General features: G+C 41.7%; 1 protein-coding gene across 1 annotated transcript; it reads right to left on the bottom strand.

Moving 5' to 3' along the window:
- Positions 1–603: 603 nt before the first annotated feature.
- Positions 604–3,284, bottom strand: LOC134181428 (uncharacterized). The gene is made up of 5 exons (XM_062648705.1): positions 3,125–3,284; positions 2,941–3,063; positions 1,226–1,348; positions 1,044–1,169; positions 604–962 (listed from the first exon to the last, which is right to left on the bottom strand). Exons 1-5 carry the CDS (start codon positions 3,282–3,284, stop codon positions 910–912), a joined length of 585 nt encoding a protein of 194 aa, XP_062504689.1. The 3' UTR covers positions 604–909.
- Positions 3,285–10,783: the final 7,499 nt, after the last annotated feature.

The raw sequence follows: 10,783 nt of genomic DNA, 5'->3' as shown, positions 1-10,783 counted from the left end.
TTACATTTTCCAATTAGCAAATTCCACATTATCCAATTGCACACAGGAAATAGATTGCAATACATAGTACACAATTTTATGTATGCATTGGATGCAACAGTGCCAATATTGACGCACAATCCAGTTACTAGTGCACTCAAAGAAAGATTAAAAGTAAATGAGAAATTTGTATAACAGCAAAGCATGGCAATTATATACCACCGTACGTGAGGTTGAATTTATTTAAAAGTCGATTTTTGTGTCGAGAAAACGACATTCAGCAGACGACGTTCAAAACTAAGGCCACTTTGAATAAATGGTGCAGTTTACCTCTCGAAAGATGTGCAAAAAAAGATAGCTATTCCTTTATGTCAAAATCGCGGTTGTAACATGTCTACTAACTACCGAGGATCAAAGGTCGCGCCGCTAGCCTCGTAGACCAAAATACCTTCGTTCCATCCGCTAAGTCCGAACTGCATACCAAACAAATTAGCCAGTTGCGGGCGGTGCAGCGCTCTAACATTAGCGCAAAACGTCAGATCTCCAAAGAATATATGGGAAACTGATCTAGCGAGCATGCGTGATATTTTACACACTGGATAAATGATCTTAGTCAGTTCATCAAACAATGTATTTCATTTGGTATCAGAAGAAATTGACAGAAGAGTATCAATTGACGAATCTTATATAATCCACAAACGCTAGTGTATATGTGTCTGTAGCTCAGTAGGAGTATAAAAGTTGAAACGGCAGACTGACGTCTGGACAACCAAGTGTAGAAAGTGTACAGACTGTTGACTACAATATTGACAAGCTCCAATCCTATCTAGACATACCTAGAGTGTGTACGATATGCTAACCAATCTCATAAATTTTAACAAGAACACAAGCAAACGGCAACACTATAATCAGCAAAGTAAGAATATCATGTCAGTAACTTGCATTTTCATTCAGCCGTTGAATTTCTTGTTTAAGACACTCGGCTAGAAACAAAATGGAAAGAAAGAGTGATCGTTTACTAGTTAATTATAATTAAAGAATAAATGGATGACCGTGTTTCCCACCTTCTCCTATTTTGCTGTGACCAACTGGAAAAATCTTCTTTCGTATCTCAAGACATTTCTCTACATGCAGACTGGCGCGGGACGCTTCTTTCATAGCAACAAACAACGTAGCGAGGTAAAATTGACCTGCAAACATACAATCAGATCTACACAGAAAAAGAACGACGAAGACGCCAACGCACAATCTGCGGTGTGACGACTAGTAGGTACCATGTCTTGCAAAACTGATAAGGAAGTTTGCAAATAGGTTCTAGCCTCTTCAAGTCTTCCAGCCTTGATTTCATATGTACCTAACCACATCTCACCTACACACATTCACATTACAACTATGCAGCTGATGTGACGAGAATTGATAATCAATTTACTAAAGGGCAAATGCAACGCAGGAATCAAAATCTTTTATGTTGGAAATCGAAAGTTCTAGTTGTATATATATGACAGAAAAACAGTCTTAGATTTTTATGCTAAGTCTTCGCTGAGAAATAAGAGTTCACGGTTGCTTCCGGTTATTCAAGTTTCAACGGACGTGGTGCAGTGTACACGTCACAAACGGGAGACGCGTGTGCGTTTGTATAGTCAGCGGCATGTAAAAATAACTACATTTTTACATGTAAGGCAACTCTTTTAAGGTAGAAGCGATTGCAGAAATACTTATTCTTTTGAAGAGCCCACTAGAGGTTTTACGCAATGATAACCTTCCGTCATCTCATGAATTGCAGGATGCAGAAGATCTGCTGGGAGATATCAAAACAGATAGTGTCTCTAAAGCTTTGAGATCACCTGCTGCCTTGGAAGCCGACGAGGAAGAGGGCAGGCAACCCAATAGCCTGTCACTATGCAGGTAGAAGTAGAAATATCAAATGTAATCGATGCACATCAAGGTAAGTAAACAACCATTACAGATGTGGCTTGGGTCGTTGTGAGATGATGGATACGGTCTCGTGTGGAGTGAGTGTGTTGTCAAAACGTATTTGAGGTTGTTTCAAATTATTACACGATAATAATGTCGAACACTGGCGACAATACTGGCACAGTGTAGTACCTAATGCTGTACGTAAGAAAGAGAACAAATGAGTTGACGCTCGTGCGTTGAATTCACGCTACACAAGGTTTGAGTTCACTGTTGAGTATACTGTAATGGATATATACGACTGCATTCACTACACATGACGATCAAGCTCCTATAAGCAAGTCTTTAGTCATTAAGAACATGACCTCTCCTAGCCATTTGCAGTAGTTTTAGTCCTTCACGAGATTCTTCCTTACTCTCATTTTCCCGCTTCTGAAAAGCGGCTCTATTCTTTGGGGTGTTTCAGAGTGCTGGATCTTGAAGAGTGGAGGCAGGTAGAAGGAAAATGGTGGCCTCAATTTCGCTCTTCTAGAGCCCAGACCAAGCTCTTGAAAGATCAGGCTGTACGTATCTTAAAGCAATCAGGCTAAAGTGGCCGCTACACAGACTCCTGTGTCCACTCAGTAGGATGTACTCAGTAGGATAGTCACTCGGACGATACAAACGTCTTTCCAATTGTCCTCCATATTTGCGATCCCCACTCTTGTTTTAGCTTGGGGATTTTCGGAAATCGAAATACGTCTACGTATAAATTGCGCGAATTGGTGCATCTCGCAGCAACGCAACACCGAATCCTGCTTTAGCGACAGATTGATTACACGCTAGCGTGAAGTCGACCCTTTGTTACGTGTATACTATACACCACGCCCGTTAGCGGAACTTGAAGAACCCAAGGCAACTTTGGCCTATCATATCTCAGCAAAGACTTAAAATAAACATCTAAAATATTTTTTCTGTCAAGTTCTAGATTATTAGTACAATTAAAATTAACAATTTTCAACATAAAATAAATTTCGATTTTTACGTTAGTTGCCCTTGATAACTTACTCGTTGCAATATCAAGAGGATGTGGAGAATGACTTCGTTGTATTTTTAGTGCTTCCAAACCCAACTTTATAGCATCTTCATAACATCCTTTCTCGTAATAGTCGAGAGACAAGAAACCCAAATCTAGTTATCAATTCGATTTGCAACAATCCAAAGTCATGTTAAAAGTGAAATGTAAACTAACTTGTAGAAACATTAACATCTTGTTGAGGTGTTTGATCTTGTTGTTGCAGCAATTTTCTAGCTTTCTCATGCCACGAGACGGCTTCATCGTAGTTTCCGTGTGATCGATAACAATTGCCCAAAATGTTCATAGCTGTAACATGGTAAATTGCAAGCAGCATTAGTACATAGGAAGTACTATCACCGAAGACCAGACTATCCTTTAACACTAGTGCTCAAGAGACAATTTTTCATTTCAAGAATTCATTATGACGAAAGTCTTGCAAAATTTATGGTTACGGGCTCATGTTTTAAATTATCTGGCCTTGAAACTGAGGCAGAGATTGACAGCATAAGATAATTACTGAGTAGTTAGTGTCGAGGTAGTTCGTAAACTGTAAAATGAAATGTCACTTGTACGTTTAATATATAGGTTATGCATAAGAAGAGATTTAATTTTTAGGGTCTAAGCGATACCTCAAAACTAATTAATTAAAACCAGTAATTATCTTGTGCCCTTACTTAATTTCTGCTTAAGTTACCATGCATGTCAATACATGTCTAGGCAAATTTTAACCTGAAAGCATGTGGTTTTGTTCGTCAATCGCGTCTTTGATGCTTGATCGGCTAATTAATTAATTTCCGAAAACATTAGCTCTGTTTGCCGAGCAGAACCATATATGCCGAGTACTCGTGAGCAAGGAAAATTGTAAAACTTACTGTAATATATTTACTGATACGTCTAGCACTAGTACGACATGTTTGATGCTAAAAGATCGCTTAGCAGAAACGCATAATGACCAAGTAGAGTTACGTACGTAATATGGAGACTGGCACAAAGCTTTTTGTCAAAGCACGCCACATGTAGTGGTGCCGCGTAGATACGGATCTCCCGGTCTTGTGGTTCTCTGGCTGTGTAAATCAGAGTTATATAATTCGTTAGTTTTAATAAAGATTGGCAACAGCACTAGAACCATTTCACCAGCTTTTGCCGCAAAGAAGGCAAGTGGGGATGGACTAAAATGGAAGAGAAGTCGTTTCAGAAGTCAAAGAAACTCATATTATCGACGCGGGTGTCGGTACGTTTTGACGGCAGGTTCTGTCTTCTGACGCATCGAAGTATGGAATTAGAGCGTACGCAGTTTGGAGCTGAAAAAACAGTGACATTTGCATCGCGTTCCCTGAATAAAGCAGGAATAGGCTATACTCAGATTGAGAAGTAAGGCTTTGCTTGCATTTTGGGAGTAACCTAATTTCATACGTATTATATGGGCGTAGTTTTCAGTTGGTTACAGATTACAAAATCGTTGATGACGTTGTTAAATGAACGAAAAACAACGCCAACACAATCGGCAGCGACAATTCAAAGATCAGCTTTTGAGTAGGTCTCGTACGATTACAGAATTCACTCCAAACCTTTAACACGTCACAGCAATGCTGATACATTGAGCAGAATACCACTTCCAGGCAAGCAAAAGCAGGTGCCGATTCATAAAGACGCGCACAATCTTACTGATGAAGACCTTGGACAAATCACCAACGACCTCAGTAGACTTTGCAAGATGGACGCGTAGAGATCCTGTTTTTATCTCAAGTTTACAAAATTCATCCCTAACGGCTGTTGTGGAAGTGGGCAGAGATAGAACGTTACGCAAGGCGCCAATACAAACTGTCGGTACACCAAGATTGTGTCCTTTAGGGAGCGAGGGCAGTGGTACCCAACCCCGAAAAGGAAGCACTACTGGCAGATCTCCACGAAGGTCATCCGGAAGTTTTCGAAGATGAAAGTATTATCGAGCGCTCATGTGTGGCGACCTAACATGGATAAAGACATAGAGAATTTAGTTCAGACTTGTTCAGACTGCCAGCAACATCGTCACGATCCTTCAATAGCCACCATTATCCGTGGCCTTAACCACCACAACCATGGTGACGTCTTCATTTATATTATTTAAGACCTTACCAGGGATACATACACCTTATCATCGTTAATACCCACTCAAAATGGTTAAACGTGCACCCGATGAAACCAGCAACTAAAGCAGCTGCAACAGAAAGACTGAAATTGTCATTTGCAACACAACATTCCGGACATAATTGTATCAGACTATGGTACGCTACTGTTTTCACAAGTGATGATTTGAGCAACTTCTTATAAAAAAGAGGATTAATGCACGTACAATCCGCCGCTACCAACCGCCAACAAAGGAGCTGACAGAAAGGGCAGTGCAGTCTGTTAAACAATAGCTGGCTAATATCCCTAAGGAACTACTTATGAAAGAGTGACGAAGTTTTTACTACAGTACCGTAAGACTCCAAAGTCTGCTACTGACATATCTCAGGTAGAAGTAATAATTCGGGGACAACTAAAATCGAGAATAGACCTCCCTAGCCTTAGACTTGGTGAGAGCATACATCACAAGCAAGCGCAGCAAAAATGAAACCATGAACATAAATTACTGTAGCGGAGCTTCAACATGAGAGGCTGCGTGTTCGTGCAAAACTAACGACAGGGGCGTTGGCGGTTACATGGAACAGTAATTAGGCAAGACGGCCTAGTGCCTTATGACATTCAAGTTGCGTGGTGAAGATTGGCACAGACACATAGACCAGTTGCAAAATCGCCATGAAACTACTACCACCACTACATTCACACACAATGAAATGCTAGGGACACACCGCTAAACAGCTGCAAGTAGCGATGAGGTTATAGAGACACAATAGCACCGACGTTCGGCGGACACTATAGTAACAGAGACACAAAGCCGTTGAACGACGGCGGTGGAACCAGAACCAGCGGAATTAACTGGACAGGGGATACCATTCGAAACACAAGATACGACAAGTTCAAGATCAGACCTCACTACTATAGTGGAAAAGAGACGTTACCCGTTGGACGTCGGAAGTCTCCAGACAGACTAGATTTGTAAGGAACAGTAATCAAATTTAGTAGTAACTTATAAAATCTGTTAGCTGTTGCGGTTGAGGTTAGTGTTAGCTAAGAAAAAGGGATTCTATTATAGTGGTACCGGTCGACATGGACCTCCCGGTCTCGTTGTTCTTTAACTCTATATAGTAGCGCCGAGTTGTCTTTATTGTCTGAATAACTGAGCTATTACACTACCTCTTCATTTTTATATATAAAGTAAGCGGATCATTTATAAATCATTTCTGTTAAATTCTCGATAATCGGTTTACTTTTTGTATCGCTACAACTCTTTTCCAGGGAGAGCCTCATTATCCACTAAGAGAAAAACCATATAATAATAGATAGCTGCTACCGCTCGCTGAAGAAAGGGTCATATTTTTTAATTATGGATCGGTTAATCACTTAAGAGAAACATGTCTTTTTTAATTAAAATTTTGGAGTCAAGTTCGTCGCGTCAAGCTTCTCTTCTAGACTGACGGTAAAGGGGGGTCGCACAATCATCTATAGGACACCCGTATGGTTTGAAGCAAGACAATGCAGCTTTGCTTAGAATATATTTGGATCTCAAAAAGAAAGACAAAGCTGTTCAGTTATTACTTGTAGTAATTAATCAAGTCCTCTGTACTTATCTAGAGAGCTTCTACACTGTTGTCTGTATTGTGTAGACTCTAGCTAGCTAAACTCCAGCGGCAAGAACAGCTCCTACTTTAGAAATATCTAAAACTATAATCTTTGTGTTCAAACACTTTGTCGCATCTCTTTGTTGCATTAAAAATACTCCCCGTTGCTTTTTGGTAAATCCAATCGAATATCAGTGGAGACAATAATGAAGTGTTTGTCTTTCTGCATCGTCAGACTAGGTACTGCACTGTCATATCTTCTTGTTCCCGTAGCTTCAAAAAACGCGCAGATCATATGAATGACCTAGAGTTAGCTATATTAAGCTAGTAAAAAGAACACCTAACTAATCCAAGCTACTAAAGTTGAAAAAACTGCATAAATCTTAAGTTCAGACTTTGCGAAACCATGCACTGCGTGAATGAGGAAATCGCAAACTACCTTATTAAAGTGGCTTTACATACATTCGATCAGTTTTGCCAAGGCCAGCAGGGAGTGTTTTTCTACTTGCAACCAAGAGATGCAACAAAGTTTATCAAAACAAAGATGGTGATTCTATTTATTTTTAAAGTACGAACTGTTTTTGCAGCTAGGGATTAGCTAGCTGTATTTTAGACAACAGCGCAAAGGCTGTCTAATTAAATTAGTTAACAGGAAACTTGATTAATCACTGCAGTATATAGAGTACCGGTTCTGGATCACGTGAATCTCTATTGTCCTATAGGTCTACCTACAGCATCCTCTATTGTGGCATAGCTTTCCCTTCAGCAGACTAGGGATTGGGCTCGGCTGTGATACGGGCTCTTCGGCTGACACCGCTGTTGCCACTCTAGAGGGTTTAGGGGTAGGTATCGGACGTACCGTCTCCGGCACGCCATGGGTAGCTGTCTCTGTGGAAATTGCTGTCTCTTTGGATCTTGCTATGATCATCGAAGCGGGCTATGTATAAGGCTAGATGGTTTTCTCTGTTTGTGTCCCAACTTCTGTTGAACCGACCTCTGGCTCGAACCGACCTCTGGCTCAAACCGTCCGTCGGCTCTATATATAATAGATGTCTGTGTGCCAGCGCAATTTTGCTATGTATCCGTGGCGACGTAATTTGCAAAGAACGGCCACGACGTCTCGGTGTGCTGTAGCTTTTGGCTTCTATTTACCAACCCTACTTTATAGAGAGAGTAGCTCTGCTGTCACCAGAATCTCGGGTGGTAGTACGTTCGAAGATATATAGCTACTTCCACCACCCTACAAACCATCGGAGTCGTTGGTCATACGTCCATTATACATTGATCTTGTTGCTTTGCAAAGTCGCAGCAGAGTATTTCTCTATCTCGCATGCGACGTGTAGCATATCAAATCCTTTTTTAGAAGATTGACGAGACTGTTCTTGTCCAGTCTAGGAGACCGTAAAATTTCGGATAGCCATACTGTTCTATAGTCGATGTATCAACAACATCGGACAACAGATTTAGCATATGCTGGGTAGGACTGTGGGCGTCTCTGTAAATATTGCTGTGGCTATCAGAACAGGCTGTATATATACGTGTATATAGGGCTACATAGTTTTTCAAAGGTGCTTCTATTCGCCCCTGTATATGACCATTATGAAACACTCTCGATAACACCTTTTCGAGCATTCGTCGAACGACACGGTTCTCTCCGAAAAGGCAAGGAGAACTTGCATCGACTGCGATGACATACAGTTCGAGGATCCCAAATAATTGCTCCGTTGAGTTGGAATCCCTATTGCTCCTTTTGACAAGAGTGGTGTCGTCGAATCGAGATCTGCGTAAGGTATCGCTAGTTGGTGGGGAACGGCATTCGAACCCGTGTCGGAACGATTTGTTGACATAGATTGCGGAACCCTGTATATGGGTGGACCATTCTATATTGGAGCAGGAATGCAAGCTATAGTCGAGACAAGTACCGTGTCGTATCGTCGACTAAATGTGGCAAAGGCATACGCATCCACACCACGACGGACGTACCATCGGAGGCCGAGGTATTGTCCTACTCGAGTACAAGGGTACGTAGTAAAGAAAACACAACGGTCAAATAAATCGGTACTAACAACCACAGATCTGGATAAAACTGGGTCTCTCTACCATTGCGAGCTTCGGCCTGGACGTGGAGGTCGTCATCGTCTCTGCACAATGCAACAACTGGGCAAGAAACAGCGCTGCACTACTTCCTACCAAGGAGTAACGAACCGCAGTTTGACTTGCCCTGTGGCTTGCAGCTATATGGTGGTACTCGAAGAGGAGTTTGTGGAGACCCCAGTGGACTATGGCGCAGCCTTGATCAATAAGCTGTACACCACCATGGAGGAAACTGCTAGCGGTACCCGTCGAGTCGAGTATTTGGAATATCGGTTTGCAGACAGAAGGGGAAACAGTGTTTCCCTAGGAGGCTCTGGCAGGTTTGAAAGGTACCAGTGTGGGGTACGTACCCTGGAAGGCTATGAATGTGCACTAAACAACCATCTAAAGCAAAAGCAATTTCTTTCACAAAGTAGACCCAAGATTGAAAAACTATGCAAGACATTTTGACGATTCGATCTTCAGCCAATCTTCGCCTGGCCTTGAACCTGTCTGCTCCCACATGTGGTTACACGTGCGAAGATGTGTACAGATATCTGTAGGTGCAGGAAAAGACTCAGTACCCGTCTGCCTGCCTACCTACTGCCTACACACCTATTTGGAATGAGTAGTCGGAACGAATAATTTTAATCATCTATTTTTCTGTGTCTGTATAAACCAATCCGAGCTCCACGGAATCGACCACATATTACATATGTAGCCCGATTGCGACGGTAGAGCGGCTTTATTCTTTATCTATTTTTTTCTATTGAGGCAATTCGTCAGTCCTAAAAGATTTTTGCTGACACCTTGCAAACAGCTCTCGATAACGTCCGATCTGATGACATGATCTCCCACTTGGATACATTGACAATACCACAAATTTCATATTGGATTTTAGGGTATCAATATAGCGCAACTTCTGTCTTCCAGCTAATCTAATTCCAACTCGTATCTAACCATAAATGACAGTTTTAGGCAGCCTCTCATTAATCATGCTACAAACAAGCATGATTTCGTGATATCTTTACCTTTTAAGATTCGAACAGTTCATATCGCAAGGTAAGTTTCAAATTAAGTTTATGTTATTTATTTCGACTCATACACCTTCACATTAAATTGATTAAAGTGATAAAGACCTTCACATTAAACCAATAGAAATCTAACCTACCACTAAAGACCAAGCTGGTATGCACGCCGTGCAATCCTATCTCATTACCTTCTCTTGTTTCGTAGAGAACAACTCGAAGACTACCGCTAGAGTCGTTGCTGTTTGTGAAATTTGCTTGTCTAGAGCAGCAATTTAATGCGGCAGCAGGAACGTTGACGTCGGCAGGCTCGACGTCGCACATCTAGCGTCATGCGCTTGTGTCACAACGGCGACTGAATGCGACCGCACTGAGTGGATGCAAACTTACTCGATGCTGTTTGCTGTTTTGACGTCTAAAGCCGCCGTAGACAGTCCAGAATGAGCGACATCTTGTCTTGGAATTGAAAGGCTTGGAGCTGACGTCATCGAAACAAGATGAGTCGTCTTTCTGCGTTTGTGTAATCAAATCACGTGTCTTGTGCATTGCTTTACATCGAGTAAGTTTGCATTCAGTCTTCGATGTGAAATAAGTGCACAAACGCTATTTACGGCGTCGATAATGACAGATTGCGTAGCAGATGGAAGCCTAGCCTGTCAACGTCAACGTTTCGCGGCCGCGCTTAGTTAATTGTTGTTGTAGATATATGGATTTCACAGACAGCAACGACTCAAGCTGTAGTCTTCGAGTTGTTCTCTACGGAACAAGAGAAGCTAATGAGATAGGATTTCACTGTTTTCATACCAGTCTGCTCTTTAGTGAAACGTTTAAGAAACCAAATCCGGACTTTAGATAGCCGATGTGTGGTTACTCGACACACGGCGACATCAAAGCCTGTTCACCCAACCCCAATTCGTACGGGAAGAACGACGCGGCGGAAAGGGGTCTGGCTACGCAAGACTACTGCATGTCTTGTGATATTATTGGCTTTTCTCTGCCTGGTTGTATGCATTTTTTGATTTACTCTGCCA

Source organism: Corticium candelabrum, chromosome 6, assembly GCF_963422355.1.
Source record: "Corticium candelabrum chromosome 6, ooCorCand1.1, whole genome shotgun sequence".
In the NCBI taxonomy this organism is placed as follows: domain Eukaryota; kingdom Metazoa; phylum Porifera; class Homoscleromorpha; order Homosclerophorida; family Plakinidae; genus Corticium; species Corticium candelabrum.
This window is presented reverse-complemented; position numbering and strand designations above follow the sequence as displayed.

Excerpts from the sequence above, each read along its gene's own strand:
- LOC134181428 (XM_062648705.1), bottom strand. The coding sequence starts at position 3,284 with ATGCTGCTTGCAATTTACCATGTTACAGCTATGAACATTTTGGGCAAT. Across the intron at positions 3,064-3,124 it reads AGATGTTAATGTTTCTACAA|ATTTGGGTTTCTTGTCTCTC; the intron begins GTTAGTTTACAT and ends ATTGATAACTAG. Across the intron at positions 963-1,043 it reads TCACAGCAAAATAGGAGAAG|CCGAGTGTCTTAAACAAGAA; the intron begins GTGGGAAACACG and ends TTTTGTTTCTAG.